Source organism: Cupressus sempervirens, chromosome 5 (assembly GCF_028749045.1).
Source record: "Cupressus sempervirens isolate cs-2001-9-10 chromosome 5, ASM2874904v1, whole genome shotgun sequence".
Lineage (NCBI taxonomy): Eukaryota > Viridiplantae > Streptophyta > Pinopsida > Cupressales > Cupressaceae > Cupressus > Cupressus sempervirens.
In genome coordinates this window covers 810,883,251-810,902,012 of record NC_143122.1, presented here as the reverse complement: position 1 = coordinate 810,902,012, position 18,762 = coordinate 810,883,251, and the positions used below count along the sequence as shown (strand labels likewise).

The 18,762-nt window shown below is 37.5% G+C and overlaps 1 protein-coding gene across 4 annotated transcripts in view; it reads left to right on the top strand.

The window, feature by feature from the left end:
- The window catches only part of LOC149558360 (protein SUPPRESSOR OF GENE SILENCING 3 homolog), a 93,228-nt gene extending 74,637 nt beyond the window's left edge, over positions 1-18,591 (top strand). For all 4 annotated transcript variants that reach the window (XM_089832623.1, XM_089832621.1, XM_089832624.1 and 1 more), the window contains one exon: positions 17,879-18,591. In XM_089832623.1, the coding sequence (XP_089688749.1) occupies positions 17,879-18,282 (404 nt within the window). In that variant the 3' untranslated portion in view covers positions 18,283-18,591. The remainder of the gene's footprint in view (positions 1-17,878) is intronic.
- The last annotated feature ends 171 nt before the right edge of the window (positions 18,592-18,762 follow it).

Here is an 18,762-nt window from a genome sequence, read left to right as displayed (position 1 = left end):
TCGGATCCATTCGTTTGTATCTGTTATGCCATTTGCTCTCCAGATCGTTTCACATGTTTTACAATGTCGAATGGGATCAGCTGCTTCATCACCATCAAATTTAGGCAATTTTTCCTTCGGACCTGCCATTATTACTGTATGTCGAGGGTTTTGTTGTGTAACTGCGCTGTTTTGCACTCCCACGCTGTTTTGAGCACCCGTGTTGTTCTGAGCTCCCACGTTGTTTTGAACACCCGCGCTGTTCTGCACACCCGCGCTATTTTGGACACCTGCGCTGTTCTGAACGCCCGCGTTGTTTTCTGCTTCCGCACTGTTTTCAATACCCGCGTTGTTTTCTGCTTTCGCGTTGTTTTCAACACCCGTGCTGTTTGGTGAAGAAGAGGGTTCGTCAACCGAAGCTGTTCATTCCAGAAGTATATCTCGGACAAAGAGGTCACTCCACGCTCGTGCTCCATCGGCACTCCGAGCCGTGCGAGTCGATCTCCTTTCGTCAGGATTCTCTTCTCGTGGCGTATGCAGGTTCAGAAACTCCTCCCTCGCTTCTTCCACCAAATCAAGCCGTTGTCGAGTCTCCTTCAACAATCCTTCTGCGCTCTTATTTCTGTCGGCAATTTTTTGAAATCTACTTCGACGCTCTGTCTGCTGAGCCAGAATTAAATTTTCCTACGCAACACGTATGTCATCTTTTTCTTTCAGCTTATTCTTATCTTTGTTCAACTGATTCGGCATTTAATTCATATCCGCCTGCCTGCGTACTAGGTCCATCGGGCAATGGCGCCAAATGTTTACCGCATAAGTTAATTAACAAACGCACACAAACAATGAATACAAACATGAACAGCAGACAACAGAACTCTTCTTATTATTATTCGCATATGCCAGAACATTACATTATGCTTCGATGGTATCATGTGATGATGATTACAATGCTTCCCGAAGGGGTTATAAATACTTTTCGAAGAACTTTCCCGAAGGAGTCCGTTGGCCACATACATTATGTCTGCTACAAACTATTTACCCGTCGGCTACATAACAAGAACTTTTCCGAAGGGACCCGTCGGCTGATACACAATTTCCTTTCCGAAGGGACCCGTCGGCTAATACACAATTTCCTTTTCCGAAGGGACCCATCGGCTGATACACAATTTCCTTTCCGAAGGAACCCATCGGCCGATACACAATTTCTACCGACGACAGTATTCTCCTGTACTATGCGTAAAATACACCAACTCCTGTATGCAAACACCTCTACGACTGTTCTTCAAAACATGAAATTCGACTGTAACTAGTTAAATGGTTCAAATACAACTTACCTCCAGACACTTAGATTTTGTAAGACCCTTCCTATTTGTCAATTTTCCTGCTCAATCCTCTGCAATATTGAATGAAGGAAGATGGAGTAGTATCCAACTCCTTAGAATTTTCCAGACTTGAGGTGTTTTATCCTCCAGTCTTAAACCAATCACATCAAAACAATCAGAACTTGAAAATCTTTTCTTTTCATAAATTCTCATGTTGCGTGATTCCATAGGATGGCCGGATTCTTGGCTTTGATACCACTATAATATCCTTTTCCGGATATTGTACTAAAAACCCGTGATATATATTTGCAGATTTAAATCCGAACAATAAACCAATATTTGATACAAATTTCAGAACCTTAGCCAATTTGTAACCCGCAAATTTGCATACAAAGAAACTCAGAAAACTATTTTATTTCTCCAATATTCAAAAAGTACATATATAAACCAAGAATTAACAAAAATAACTTCCCAATGCATTACTATATTACACAACAACAATACAATAACATGCAACTATCCAAATGATCCAATCTTATAAACAGCAAAAACAGTTAGATTAGCAAATGTAGATAAAACTCGTGAGAAAGCTAGGTTTGCGTCCAACCTTCAAATGCTTCTTCAAGGGTTTGCATCCTCGAAGAAATAACCAACAACTATTTTCAGCTCCCAGATTAATATTTGTTTTGAATATTATAATCTTCATATCTTCCCATGTGGAGCTTGTTGTACCTTTATCACCTTTTCTAATTGTAAAGTTTTAATATGCTTAGATCTTGATTGGTGTAAATCTCAATTTCAATGTAATGATAATGTAGAAGTTGAATTACAGTAGTACTGTAATTCTTATTTCTTGGTGTTTGTTAATGAATGAAATAATGTATTGAAAACTGAGCATGGCTTAGACTGATATGTATTATGATCTGTGATGTGAAAGTATGATTTCCGCTGTATTGATTGACTCCACACCACAGATCATTATATATATATATATGAGCGAGTAAAGGAAAAGACATGATGAAGGGTTACACTCCAATATAACTCTACAGTCACAATGCATAACAAAACTGAGTCACGATGGTTGGTAAATAATGCAAGTGTCGAGCGTAACCATTAGTTAATCTGACTTTGATAAAGTTTCCACTCACAGTGGTAAGCATAATATTACCGGCCGATCATTAAGATCAGTCAACCCGCAATATGAAGATAAAGTCTTATGTGTAAGCATACACTACGTATTATTATCTGCTGATCATAAAGATCAGGCAATCTGCTATTAAAGATAAAGGCTTACATGAACATCATGTGCTATCGGCAGTACAAACTGATTACATTATATAGATGCATAATTTATCTTATATATATATATATATATATATATATATATATATATATATATATATATATATATATATATATATATATATATATATATATATATATATATATGATAATAGTATTAATAAGACACACACACACACACACACATATACAATTATTGTAATCAGTTATGTAAGATTAACTTGAGGATAGACATAAAAATATATAGATTCAATTTCACACAAGCTAACATTCTTAACATTCCCTCTTTAGCAAGGGAAATTGAAATAAGTTTAACTTACACAATAAAATGTAATCATCATTATGTTTTGAACTAAGAGAGAGATAGAAGAAAGAAAACATAATGGATTTTCATGGTGTTCGGCTATTGCCCAAAAGACCCATGAAGGTTATCACTGTGTCCGGCAAAATCCGGCTCGAAGAACAAGGATAACCCAAACTTTCAAAACAATGGGTTCTCATGGTGTCCGACTATCGCCCAAAAGACCCATGAAGGTTATCAATGTGTCCGGCAAAATCCGGCTTGAAAGATAACACCAAATTCAACCATTGTTTGAAAACAGATCAACTAAAATAAAGTCATCACTTTATAATAGGATTAGAACACATGAAAGGTCGTCACCTTTCACAAGAAAAGTCGTCATTTTTCACAATACAAGCTTGCAAGCAAAAAAATAATTTGTATTCATGAATATTAGATAATAAATGCATTTACAATAATGTCATACCAAGTTTTCCTCGGAAGTACACAATTTTCAACTTCGCAAGAGGTTTGGTGAAAATATCAGCATTCTGTTCATTTGTACTGATATAACTTAATTTAATGATATCTCTGCCGACCATGTCTCTTATGTAGTGATAGGGAGTTTCAATATGCTTTGATCGATTGTGGAAAACTGGATTTTCTGATAGCTTGATACAACTTTGATTATCACAATGAATCATTGTTGGTTTTAGAGGTTTTCCAAATAGCCCAAATAGTAGTTTCCTTAACCAAACTACTTCACGTGCTCCCATGGAAGTGGCTACATACTCAGCTTCGGTAGAACTCAAGGCAACAACTGGTTGTTTTCTGCCGAACCAAGATATCATTGCTGACCCAAGACTGAAGCAACAACCTGTAGTGCTTTTGCGCTTAGAGGAACAACCTGCCCAATCTAAGTCAGTATATCCTTTCAAATTTATCTCAACATTTTCATACTTTAATCCAAAGCCAATAGATCCTCGTAATTATCTTAATATATGTTTTGCAGCCATAAGATGAATCTTCTTAGGTTTACACATAAAATGACTAAGGACGTTTGTAGCATAGCATATGTCGGGTTTGGAATTCACAAGATACATAAGAAATCCAATTATTTGTCTGAAGAGAGTAGGATCAATGTCCTTAGATTTTGATGCTTCTTCGTTTAGCTTGTGTAAGTTTATTTCCATCAGAGTAGATAAGGGCTTATTATCCATCATTCCAAATCTAGTCAGAGTATCTTGAGTGTACTTTCCTTGATGTAAGAAAATGTAGTCTTTCTTCTGATTAACTTCTAATCCGAAGAAGTAGTGTAGTAACCCTAAATCTCTCATTTCAAACTCAGCTATCAGATCTTGTTTACATTTTCCAATTAATTTATCATCACATGTTATTAGCAAGTCGTCAACATATAGAACAAGTATTACCATTCCATCATTTGTGGTTTTGAAGTATATGTTAGAGTCGGCTTCATTTTTTGAGTATCCAAGTTTGGATAGGTAGTTATCTGTCCTTTCATACCAAGCTCGAGGAGCCTGTTTGAGACCATAGAGTGCTTTCTTGAGTTTACATACATATAATTTTTTATCTTTTATGGTGAACCCTTTAAGTTGTTCTATGTAGACTTCTTCATTAATGACCCCATTTAGGAATGCAGTTTTTACATCCATTTGATGAATCTTCCATCCTTTTGATGCTGCAATTGCAATAATTGTTCTTACAAAAGTGTAATGAGCTAGTGGAGCAAAAGTTTCTTCATAGTCAATGCCAACTTTCTGGGAAAATCCTCGAGCAACAAATCTAGCTTTGTGTTTTTCAATACTTCCATCAGTGGCGTATTTGATTTTGTATAACCATTTTGAAGATACAATTCTTTTCTCTTTAGGCTTAGTTACAATATCCCAAACATCGTTCTGAATTATGGAATTGTATTCTTCTACCATGGCATCTTTCCACTCTTGTGACTTCAGGGCTTCTTCAACTGTTGATGGTTCAGTTTTGTTTAGCTCAGTTATAAGAGCAGTGTAACATGATTGATTTCGAGTTCTCTTGTTTTCTTTTGAGATCTCCTCTGGTTCCACATTGTTTTCTTCAAGCATCTTCCTTGCCCATAATGGTCTTTTCTTCCCATTAGTTATATCTGGTTCTCTCTCTTTAGGTGTGTGCTCCCTCTGATTTTCAGTTTGTCTAATTTCCTCATTATCTGAGATTGGTTCATCTTCTATGCCGGTTGAAAGTTTTAAGGCAGAATCCTCTTCAAAAATTACATCTCTACTTCAATTGATCTTTGTCCAGGAATATAAATTCTATAACCCTTGGAATTTTCACTATATCCTATAAATATACCTCTATTCTTAGAAGGTTCAAGTTTAGTCCTCTTTTCTTTGGGTATGTGAATATATACTGGACATCGGAATATTCTAAGATGACTTAGATCTGGTCTGGTCCCTGAGAAGACTTCTTCAGGTGTGGTATTCTTTAGAAATGAATGTGGACATTTGTTTTGAATGTATACTGCAGTCTTAGAAGCTTCTGCCTAAAATGAGGCATGCATTTTTTGATCATGTAACATAGCTTTTGTAGCTTCAATGACGGTTCTACTTTTCCTTTTTGCGACTCCATTTTGTTGAGGATTATAAGGTACTGTATACTCCCTCTTAATCCTAACAGAATTACAAAAACTTTTGAAGATATCAGATTTATATTTTCCTCCATTGTCTAATCTTAATGTTTTAATCCTTTTACTTGTCTGATTTTCTACTAATGCTCTGAAGGTTTTGAATTTTGATAAAACTTCATTTGATTCTTTGACTTTCAAGAAATAGATCCAAGTCTTCCTAGAAAAATCATCAATGAAGGATATGTAATAAAGGAAACCTCCTAGAGAAGGTGTGGGCATGGGTCCACAAAGGTTCGAGTGGACTAGTTCCAAGATTGAATTTGACTTATGTACACTACAGGGAAAAGGTTTTTTTTATGATTTTCCCTAGAGCACACCCTTTGCAAGTTCCTATATGAGATGAGTCTAGTTTAGGAGTACCAGAAGTTATCTTATCTAAATTAGGAAGTGAACTAAACCCAATGTGCCCAAGTCGTCTATCCCATAATTCATTAACATTAGATGTTTCAAGACTAAGAGCTTGAGTTTGAATATTGCTTAATCTATATAATGTTCCAAATCTGGACCCTATGATAATAGCACTTTTCATATTTGAGTTATTAGGCCAATATAGTACTTTGTCTTTGTTGAAGGTGACATGATATCCATCATCGGTTATACTTGAGATAGAAATTAGGTTCCTTTTTATGCCTAGTACAAATAAAACATCTTTAAGATTAAGTGTAGTTCCATCTTTTAATTTTATGGAACATGTCCCAATACCTTTTACAGGATAGGTAGAATTGTCTCCAATTGTAACTCCTTCAGTGATATAAGTTCCAAATGTATCAAACATATCTCTGAATCCAAAGATGTGACGGGATGCACCACTGTCTACAATCCAAGCTTTTTTATTTGAATTTACTTCACTTGAAAATGCAGAATAGTATAGTTGATTTTCATCTTCTTTTGTTTCAGCAAGGGAGGCTAGAATTTTCTCTCTTTCTGGACAATTTTTGAAAGTGTCCTATCTTCTCACACTTATAACACTTAACATGAGAATGATCTTTATTAAAATTCTTTTTATTATTATTGAATTTTCTCTTTCGTTGATTCGAGACAATGTGAAGAGCTTGATTCTCTCCCTCTTGATTTGAAGTGATCCCTTTGGAGATTAACCTTGATTCTTCTGCTATGCATTCATTTTTCAACTAATCAAACGTAGGAATTGAAGGTCTACTTACTACTTGTATGAAGGTATCCAAAGACATTGGAAGCCCTCTCAGAGCTATTAATGAAAGTTCTTGATCTTCTATTTGTTTCCAATGAAAGATAATTGTTTCTTCGTTTCAAAATTTTTCTCAAAGTATGAGTGAATAGAATCTCCTTTTTCCATTTTAATAGTCAGTAATTGAGATTTTAAGGTGATTAGTCTACTTGAGTTGTTTATCTCAAATGTATTTTTAATGGTCTTGAATACTTCATATGCACTTTTGATCTCTGATATGGAAGGAAGGATGTGATCTTTAACTGAATCAACAATGATTTTCCTTGCTTTATTATTACGTCTTTTCCAGGTGAGTTTTTCAGTTTCATCTTGAGATATTGGGAGATCTTTTTCAATGTAGTCTTCAAGTTCCAGTTCTTCCAAAATCGTAATAATATGGGTTTTCCAAGAGAAGAAATTTGATGCACCTTCAAGTCTATCTTCTACTCTGACATTATTTGCCATTATTTCTTCCTTCAATCGAAATTTGAGATTTCTCTACCAATTTAGCTCTGATACAATGTAAAGTTTTAATATGCTTAGATCTTGATTGGTGTAAATCTCAATTTCAATGTCTTGATAATGTAGAAGTTGAATTACAGTAGCATTTTAAATCTTATTTCTTGGTGTTTGTTAATGAATGAAATAATGTATTGAAAACTGAAAATGGCTTAGACTGATATGTATTATGATCTGTGATGTGAAAGTATGATTTTCACTGTTATTGATCAACTCCACACCACAGATCATTATATATATATATATATATATATATATATATATATATATATATATATATATATGAGTGAATAAAGGAAAAGACATGATGAAGGGTTACGCTCCAATATAACTCGACAGTCACAATGCATAACAAAACTGAGTCACAATGGTTGGTAAATAATGCAAGTGTCGAGCGTAACCATTAGTTAATCTGACTTTGATAAAGCTTCCACTCACGGTAGTAAGCATAATATTACCTGCCGATTATTAAGATCAGTCAACCCGCAATATGAAAATAAAGTCTTACGTGTAAGCATACACTACGTATTATTATCTGCTGATCATCAAGATCAGGCAATCTGCTATTAAAGATAAAGGCTTACATGAACATCATGTGCTATCGGCAGTACAAACTGATTACATTATATAGATGTATAATCTAATCTTAAGTATATATATATATATATATATATATATATATATATATATATATATATATATATATATATATATATATATATATATATATATATATACAATTATTGTAATCAGTTATGTAAGATTAACTTGAGGATAGACATAAAATATATAGATTCAATTTCACACAAGCTAACATTCTTGACACTAATGTGATGCATGTTCTTTCAAACAATGTGGGATAAATCACCTATTTGTCCTTTAGTCACTTAAGTGAACATAGTACCTTATTAAAATAAAGTGACAAGTTAAATGAAAAGTCACTTAGCCAGTAAATCATATAATTGTCAGGCATTAAAATAACTGACCAAACAAACTTGGACAAGCACGTGCAATAGCTCATTGGAAAGCTCTCGGCGAGACGCTTCCAAACCAACACTGAGATATCAAGAATACTGAGCTCTGTTTACTAACTAAAAATAGTAAGCATCCGGACAACTCGCCAAAAACTGCTCTGATGGGTCTGAAATTGGAAATGTCTAGGTCAAATTTCAAACGGGACCTCGTAAAGAACCTTCTCACCCCCGAAACCTAGGTGAAGTGAGCTGGCAGCACTGAATTATAATTTCCCAGAAAAAGGGGACATTACAATACATATATACATACATACATATATCATTGTAAGTTTATTCAAAATCATATTTAATTGATTGCATAGTAACAATGAAATAATTGACTAATTGCGTCATTTCATTAACTGAATATTGAAGTTTCTGTTTAAACGATGGTTAAATTTATGATTTGTTATGTGGTGTCATGGAAGTCATGACCCAATGGGATGTGCCTCCAAGCTGGAGTCACTCCCATCAGGGTCATGACTCCCCAACACCCTACATATGTGGGGTGTAAAATATGCAGTACGACCACTGATGAACCCATAAATAAACTCCAGTCTTCTACGTGGTTCAACTTACCATTCCCTGACGTAACACAAACTGCCGCTCTGTAACAAAGTTGGCATATTTAATATATTAAATACAAATTGTTATTTTCATGTTCAAGTGCCATAAATATAGAGATAGAGCCCTTGCATCAATCTATCTAATAATTGACTGACCTCTGATCTATCGTAAACATTGTCTTGTTTTGTTTGTTCTCTATAAGCAAAATTGGAGCTGCATTAATTTCATATTTCTTGTTTGGTTGAAGTAATCTAAAGAGAACCCATCTTTAGCCTAGATTTAGTAAGTGGAGGTTGTTTCTTCAATTAAGCTATATCACTAAATGTTTTAATCATTGATGTTCTATGTGGTGCCTCAAGCATATGTGCCTTGTTTGATTGCTTGTTTATGTATTGTCACTGATATTGTATTTGCAATGATGTTTTGTTTTGCCATTGATGTACTTATTTTAATGAGGTTTTGTAATGACATTTGGTGTCCAACTATTTATTATGGGATGCATACATTGTGACTTTAAATGTTTGGACTATTACAGTGTTTTAGCTTCCTTGTTTTCACTATATCAATTACATGCGATTTGAACAAGTTATTTCAGTTCAGCATTTTGTTTGTGGTGATTATTATTTATGCATTCTATTATCATGTGGCTTTAGTATGATAGATGTTGCACTTTGGCTATCTTGTATGGAGCATGCATGCTTGATATTAACCTGTCAGGCATAGGTTGTACCTCGATGGTGGTTAATTGGAGATAGTTAATTTGGGTAAATGTTTTGTATGAACCTCCTTGTCTCACTTGACTCAAGTTGGGATATGTATTTTATGTACCCTTGTGAAACCATGATTGGAAATGATTTCAATTTTGAATCTATGTGTTGTGAATAAGCTTGTGAAGGAACTTGAAACAAATCTTTGTTGCTAGCTTTCGCCAACCAGCACTGTCATTTCAACTGCTCTTCTAATGTTATATTCACACAAAATGTAACAAAATAAAACCAACTAAATTTGTCAATATATAGGCTCTCGTCCATTGACTAAAACCAGAACACTAGAAATAATCATTGTCCAATATAATTTTATTAGGAATAGCAATTTGCACATGAGCATCCTTGAGGATTTTGAAAATCACTTTTCATCTGAAAACTATCAAACCTTTCAAACAGTTCCAAAACCCAACTGTCAAACCATTGACAGTTTGATCAATCCAACATTTGCTACTTGAAACTGATGTATTTGTGAGTTTTGAGAAGACAGAAAAATCACAAACATGAGGCCAAAAATTTATGACATTGGCAATATTCACACAGAAACTATTATAAAGAGTCTACAATGAGAAATGATTTCTAGCACCCATGAAACTCCGAATGAAATATGCTGATATGCATTTGAAAATAGGGGCATAGTGAAAAATTTCGAAGGATTCATCATTCATTCATTCATGATGGCTGTCTTCGACACTGGAACATTTTATTTCCTTTTATGCTTTAGGAGGGTTGAAAACCCTGACATATCAGAAAACCCTACCTGTCACAAACTGTCCAGACATGTTTGCCCTCTAATTTGACATCTACACACTGCCATGATACATGTAGGCACCCATCCTTCGATGTTTTCTACCACTTAAATAACCATACAGACTGCTCAAGTGCCCATTTCAAGTACTCATGTCCATAGTTGGAAAACTCTCACTCGGCAACAACTCGCCAAGCACCAAAAAGTTTATTCGGGAAAAAATCGGCCAGTTTTCCGAAAAAACTTGGGAACCTAAAGAACTGCTCAAATTTAATTCAATATACAATTTTTTTTTGCAAAATTTAATGAGAAGATGTATGTAATGAGTTAATTAAAGAGAACACAAAAGAAGCAAGAAGAGTTTAGATATACAAAAATGCATAGTGGGTACAAAATTGCATTCTCACATGGGATGCTAATGGCGGGAAGCAAACTAGTAAATACTTTTTGTCAAACTAGAGGTAAATACTAAATACATCAATACAATCAAATCTTCATCTTCCTAGCTCTACTATCATAATAGAGAGGGCTCTAAGCCTCAAAGAGGTGCCTTGCACTGGGGGTGGGCATGACCGTGAAGTCTGTGGCAAGCCTCCAAATGCTGAAAATGAATTGGTGAACAAAGAAAACATTTTTTTGCTCTTTAACTTGATGTTTGTCATGCAGCCAAGTGGGGCATTAAAATGCTACTCGGTGATTAAACAACGATTAGTTGCAAAAAAATGGCGACTATTTCACCCGACCGAGTGGCGATTAGAACCAGCAAAAACTCTCCTAAGTCAGAAACTTGGTGATTGGAAGAAGCTCGCCGAGTGTTCAGCAATTATGCCAACTATGCTCTTGTCATTTAACATCTCATATTACATTCTACTATTCTAGGTCTACTTGACACTCCTATCTAGCATTTATCCTATTCTACATCACTATCTAGGTAGAAGTTTTTGTCGCTTTAATTCCTTTGGTAGAAAGAAATATTTGATGGTCGAATCCTCACTTATAATGTGCCTAGGCTTTTCAACCTAAATTTCTGTTATGTTAGCCACCTTTTCTTCAAGAAGGAACTTTGAGGTCGAGATTACAACTTAATGTTGTTATTTTCTATCACTTAGGTAGTATTCCATTGTACATTTGCCAACTTACCCTCTTAACACTGAGATGGAATATCATACAAGTTAAGCCAAAAGCAAGGTTTTGAAGGCTCATACCAAGGTTGGATGTGAGATGGAAATTTGGAGTGTTACAGCAACTATTGGTGCACATCGGTGAACTTCACATCAATTAAGCCATTCTTTCTTGTCGAAGGTAAGAAGTGGAATGGCTTAAACATCACACACTAAGCTTAATTCCTAAACCAAAAGTGTTAAATAGTCAAAGTTGACTTTTTTTTTCCCAAGCTTAATTCTTCTCTTAGTGTGTGATGTTTAAGGGTGGCCGTAAGAAGTCTCACTAACTCATGCCACTTTCTTGCCATTGACAGACTTTTTTGATGGTTCAGCACTTGTTAATATGCTCTTATGGTTTTGTGATGGAAATTCAGCTCATTTTGCCACTTTGCCAAGTGGAATTTCCATGCTGCCAATTGCGAAGACTGAAGTGGAACATTGAATAACTTAAGCCAAGGAGGAGAAAATGACTCGCTTTTCCATCTTTGTATTCTTTCCTCTTTTTTGATGCCTTTGACATTATCTCAAATGTTGTCATTGTTCTTTGTTGGAGTTGCTGCGATCATCATCATCCTCCAAAAACATTAGCTGAAGAATGAAGATCATGACATGACAAACTTGTGAACTGACCAGGAAGATTGGATTAAGTTTTAACACAAACAACATTCAGTTTGTTGGTAGTGGGTGTTTACCGCATAGATTAATTATGGCACACAGATAATGAACACGAACAGCAACAACAATACTCCTTTATTCGCATATGCCAATAGATTACATGCAGAACATGAGATAAGATAAGATAAGATAGGATCATTTACAATGTACCCAGACGGGGTATAAATACTTTTCGCCGAACCTTCCTGAAAGGGTCCATCGGCTACAAAACAATCCTAATCTACCTGTCAGCTACAAAAATTCTACCGACGACAACACCCCGTCGGCTACAGTTTTTACCGACGACATCATCCCCCCCAAAAGAAAAAGTCGTCTCCAGACGACAATTACAAAATACAATTACAAAATATCCAGGACAAATTAACAAAACAGAATACACTAATTGGTCTCCAAAATGTGTTGCATCTGCAGCCTCTGTGAACACAATACTGTCTCTTTAATCAAGCTGACCTTGATAGCCACCCGTGTCGCTTTCTCTGCTTCCAACTGCTGGGTACCCTGAATCAAGTGACGCTAAACTGCCTTCAACTGGATGATCAACTCCTCCCGAGCTCTCTGTACATCCACCAAGATAGCCTCACATCCAACACCCACTCCAAGTGCCTCTAGTACACAAACACTCCATGCCTGCAGCAGCTCCAAGTCCCATCAACTGGTCATACTTCCCACGACTGATCAACTGCAATGACTGGGGGTCTAGGGGCAACGCCCCTTGCCGCCAAGACCAAATTAGCACTCCAAAACCCACACAAAATTACATGAAACACATTGTTTTTGTGATTTTTTTCTGATCCCACACTCTTTCTGGCAACCGTTGATGCTTCCCCTTCCCTTCGACATCATCTGTTACTTATTCTGAGAATTCTTGATTTGTCGACTTTTTTTTTTTATAAATTTTTTGTGATAAAAAATACAACTCAATTTTGCCTCCAAACTTTGCCATTCTGCAACGACGAGAGAGTCGTTCGGACTTTCTGCGATGACGAAACAAGCTTCCTCGCATGGTACATCTTCAACATCGACCCGTTGACTGCCTGAGGCACTTCTTGCTCGTCCAAGGTCCACAATTTTATCGCTCCATTATCGCCGACCTCCCGGATTTGGTATGGCTCAACCCATCTGACTTTAAACTTCCCTGGTTTAATTTCATTCCGACCGTCATACTTGAGTACCAATTGCCGCAGTTGAAACCTGTTGAGTTTGAGATGCTTGTCATGCCATGCCTTATGTCTATTCTGTGTCACCTTTGTTGCCCATTGTGCCTGTAGTCGTCGCTCATCTCGATTATTTCCTTGTTGTCAGCACCCTTCAACTAATTTTATGGTGCGATGCATTTTTTTCTTTCTGTGCAGTCCATTCACCGTGTACCGGATGATGGGATCTTTTTTTTTTTTGGGTTTGGACTGTATGTTCTTCCCCTCAGCTTCAGCCGTAATCGCCTTTCCTTCTTCCGCTTTTCTGTATTCCTTCGGACATTCATTTTCCTCTGTTTTCTCACCTTCATCGACCCTTAACATATTACGACTTGAAAACAGTTCATAGTCTTCTATCTGCCAGTGGCAAAGGCCATTCACTGAGTCTAGGTTGTTGTCATTCGATCCTCCTAGTCTCAATACTCCTTCGTCCGGTTCCATTCTCCTCTTTCCTTCATCATCACTTTTGCCTTCACCTTCTGAATCTGATGATGTTGCCTCCTCACCTACCATTTGTGTGTGCAGGTCAATTATGAATCTTTTGCCTCTGCGCTCCATTGATAGGGTATTTCGTTTCCAATCATGTTTTACTTTTTCTTGCACCAACCAATTCCATCCCAGAATAGCATCATATCCTTTTCTTTTCAATGGAATGACCACGAAGTTCAATAAAAATGGTTGCGTTCCAATAGTTACCGATTGCGCCCTCAAGGTTCCCAACGGTTTGATCCCGTGCTAGTCTGTTGTGAGCAACTGGAATGTAGGTGGCCACAACGTCGGCTTTCCCAACTTCTTCCAGGTATCCTCCAGTAACACATTCACGCCAGACCCTCCGTCGATAGTTGTGTCTGTCAGAACATTTCCCAAAATCCCCATCTCGACAACCGTCGGATGCCTTCCCGTTGTGAGTGCTAGAAGCATTGGATCTGTTGTCGTCATTCCACTACTATCCCTTCTTGTGTCTTTCGTTGCTTTCAAAAACGGTGTATAATTCAGAATGGCCGTCCGTAACTGGGGCATTGTGAGGTCACTTATCTTGACCGGTACCTCCGTTTGTAAGATCTGCCATACAATGTTTTGTTCCGCGACGTTCCTTGCCTAGGTGCCGGTGGTGTCTTTCAGCTGTGAGATCTTCGCCTGCAATGCCTTTTCAATCTCTGCCCGTGCTTCCGCAAATTTCCTCTTCTTCCATCGGGTTCGGGTACTCTTTGCTTGCCTACGCATAATTGCCAGAACCTCTTCTTCATCCGACAGTGATCAAATTTACTCTAGATTTTGGACGTTTGGCATCGTCATTGTCGCCGAGTCTGCACCATCTGCATAATAATTTCGGTGTATTTTCCGTTGTACAATCCCGCGCAAAAGGACCCCACAAATTACATGCTCGGCATTGAACGATCAGCCGTCCATTCGCATCATACTGGATTCGACTTCGGCTGCCATTGTTATTGTTATTGTTCGCATTGTTATTGTTGTTTTGCCCTCTGCTATTATTCTTGTATCCTCCCGACGTGGCACCTGCATTATTGGTGTTTCCGCTACTGCCTGACGGGGAAGCCTCCTGTGTAAGAAGCATCTGCGGAGATCCTCTAGTTTTCATGTTAAAGGGGCTTCCTTTTTTGAATGACCTATGATCTGACAAATATCGCAGAATTGGTTCTTTGGACAAGATCTTTTAGTATGACCGTTAGTCTTACACTTCGTGCACCATAGCTCACTGCCCTTTGTTTCCTTCTGCATATTTTTAAACTCCATCATGCGGATCATGTCCTTCTGTAGGGTGCGGACCTTCTTGCTACTGTTTTCATCATCATTGGTATCTTCTCTCGAGGACTCGTCATCATCTGAGTCGGAGGAACTATTCTTCTTCTTCTTTTTCGTCTTCTGCTCGCTTTCCAAGTTCAGTGCTTTGTTGTATGCTTCTGTGTCTGACGACGACAGCACAATTTTCATTTTCTTCAGCAACTTAGGACGTAGACCTTCCACAAACCATCTTTTTTAAGTCCGTCCGCTGGTTTATTTTCCATTTTATTTATCAGATCTTTTAATTTCTTGGCATAGACGCAAATAGTTTCATTTTTTCCTTGTCTTGTATTGTGTATTTCTGTTACAATTTCGTTGTCGTCATGGAGTAGTTGAAATTCTGCTGTAAACTCCTTCTTAAGGTCATCCCAATTGGTTAAATTTTGGGGATCTGCATCGGCAAACCAGTCAATTGCAACACCTCGTAGGGTGGCCGAAAACTGCCAAACCCATTCGTTTGTATCGGTGATGCCATTTGCCCTCCAAATTGTCTCGCATGTCTTGCAATGTCGGATGGGGTCGGCTGTACCATCACCATCAAACTTCGGCAGCTTTTCTTTTGGTCCTGCCATCACTTCTGTATTTTGTGAACAGGTGTTGTTTGGTCCTGCAACACTAGCGTTGTTCACTCCCACACCGTGGCTTTGCACTCCCACACCGACGATTTGCAATCCCACATCGGCGGACTGTACTCCCACACCGACGGACTGTTCTCCCACACCGGCGGTTTGCTCTCTCACATCGGCGGACTGTTCCCCCACATCGGCGGTCTGCACTCCCACACCGGCGGATTGTTCTACCCAAAGTAACAAGAATCGGAATCGGATCGAAATCGGCAAGGTCGAATCAAATCGTGAATCGGCCATGAATCGGAATCGAATCGGCCATGAATCGAAAAATTTAAAAAACCCTTGAAATTTAGCGAGTAACTTATTTCATAAACCCTTTATCGCTGATTCGATTCACCGATTCACAAAAAATCGTTTGGCTTGAATCGAATCGCCGAATCGCGTGAATCGCATGAATCGCCGTGATTCTTGGAACTATGGTTCTACCACACCGGCAGTCTCAACAGCTGCAAACCTTGGTGAAGAAGGATCTTCTGAAGTTGTCCCTTGCGGAAGTGTATCCCGGAGGAAGAGTTCACTCCACGCTCGTGCTCCCTCAGCACTCTGAGCTGTGAGAGTTGATTTTCTTCCGTTTGGATTCTCTTCCCTCGGCGAATACAAATTCAAAAACTCCTCCTTTGCTTCCTCCACCAATTCCACCCGTTGTCGAGTCTCCTCCAACAATTCTTCCAAGCTTCTGTGTCTGTCGGCAATCTTCTGAAACCTCCTACATTCGGCTTGTTGTGCCAAAATTAAATTTTTCTGCATAGTACGGATTCCATCTTTTCCTTTTATCTTATTTCGATCCTTGTTAGGCTGATTTGGCATTAAACTACCTTCCCGAAGGGGTCCGTTGGCTACAAAACAATCCTAATCTACTCATCAGCTACAAAATTTTACTGACGACAACACCTTGTCGGCTATAGTTTTTACCGACAACAGTCGGCTAGCATCCCTTGTAGGATATGCGACATGGCTTAACCACCTCTTGTGTCTTCTATAAGTCTAGTGGTTGTATCGGGCATTGACAAGTCAATCTTTTGGTGCAATGACAACCCTAGCTTGTAACAAGTGGTAGTAGAGCTTGGCCATGGGTTCAAATTTGCGCAAGCTGCAGTGAGTGACGCTAGGAGGGGGATTCTTGGTAGTGGGCCAGCGTCCCTTGTGGGGTTCACAACATGGCTTAACCACCTTTTCTATCTTCTTAAGTCTAGTGGTTGTATCGAGTATTGACAGGTCAATCTTTTGGTGCAACAGCAACCCTGTTTTGTAACACAATTTGGCAACAAATTGGAATAAGGTAAGAACAAACAACGAGATTTTAACTTTTTAAGGTGCAACCAGTTGGAAATTTATACAGATATTGGACATTCAGCATAATACAATGGCAGAAACTAAGGCAGTCCATAAATTCATCAAAACTCCAAATGCTATAATATTCTAATAGGAGAACACAGTTTGAGATTCTAGACAGGATTTTTTATATTTGTATTGCTAAATTCAAGATTGTTTAAGACTAGCTTATCTTTATTGTAAAAATAAAAGCACTAAATGGAAATAAAATTGTGTTGATGATAATATAACTCCATTACTGTTCCCATTTTTCATTTGGAAGCTCTCCAGGCTACACTTTCTTTGCTGGACTGAGGCACACGAATCTCAATAAAAGTGTGCTTTTGTGAGGTGATTAGCTAAAGAGAATTTGGGCTTTCAAAGTTGGGAGAATAAATATTTATAGTCTTGTCTCCTGTACAACTTTTCCTATTACACCTGTTCATAATAGGTAGCGGTAAAGTAGCTTTACTGAACTTTAGTCAGTGTCCATGCTATCTGTGAGGGTTATACGTCTTTTGATTATGGAATTTATCATTCGACTAAGTCAGCATCAAATTGTGACTAATGTGTTTTTAATTTTGAAATATTTTGTTCTTAAAAGGTGAACCTTTTGACACTAGGATTCAAATTTCAATGTATGATTTTTTCTACATCCTATGCTCTGATTATAATTCTCTTTGGTATTTGCATTTGGTTATATACATGTAATTTCTTTTATCATCCATTGTCCTGGTGCAGAAATAGGTCACACGAATGGAAAACCAAAATCTGCATGGGGAAAAGAGGGCCATAGAGGTCAAGTGGTAGTGCAGTACCAACCTACACTTGAGGGCTTGAAAGAAGCAGAACGATTGCATGAACACTTCAAGAAGAGTGCTCGCAGTCGGGAAGAATGGAGTAAGGTTCGCCCTTTCTGGCATGGTTTACCTGGGCACGATGGGATTGAAGAAGGTCCGGACTTTGTCAGACTTGATGAGGAAACAAAAGAAAAAAAGAGAGTTTTGTATGGTTACCTAGCTTGTGTGAGTGACATGGATAAGGTGCCAAAGAAGAAGCAGAAATGCTATATGACAGTCAACAAGAGAAATGTCAAAGCCATGGCTGCTGCTCAAATCAAGCCAGAAGCCTCGGTGTCATTTTGATCACTTTTGCAGTTTACCATTGAATGTTTCAATGCTGCAGACAATAGATCAAGATGGAGAGAGCTCTTCTATCATCTTTTTTGTACCTATAATTTATAGTTTTCTATTTGAAGAGATCACGCAATGAATGTCATTGAGAATAATGTCAGTGGTTTTTTGGATTGTGCTATCTTTAGAATTTGGTCTTATGGGTCTTGAGTTGATCACTGAGACAAACGAATGTCTGTGGATGGGAAAGGTTTTAAGAATATATATCATTGCAATTTTTCCTATTGGTGAGTAAAGTGAGATAAATTATTAATTGATTTACCCTGTGAAGCATAAGTTCAATTACATTGTTGATTCTCCTTGAGAATCCTAGGCTCATTTTTTTCATATCCAGTTGCCCAGTTCTTCCTATTAATCAGAAGATTACAGTAAATGATATTGAATTTTGGTTGGAAATCATGATTCTATCAATGTTCTGAAATATTCCCTTAT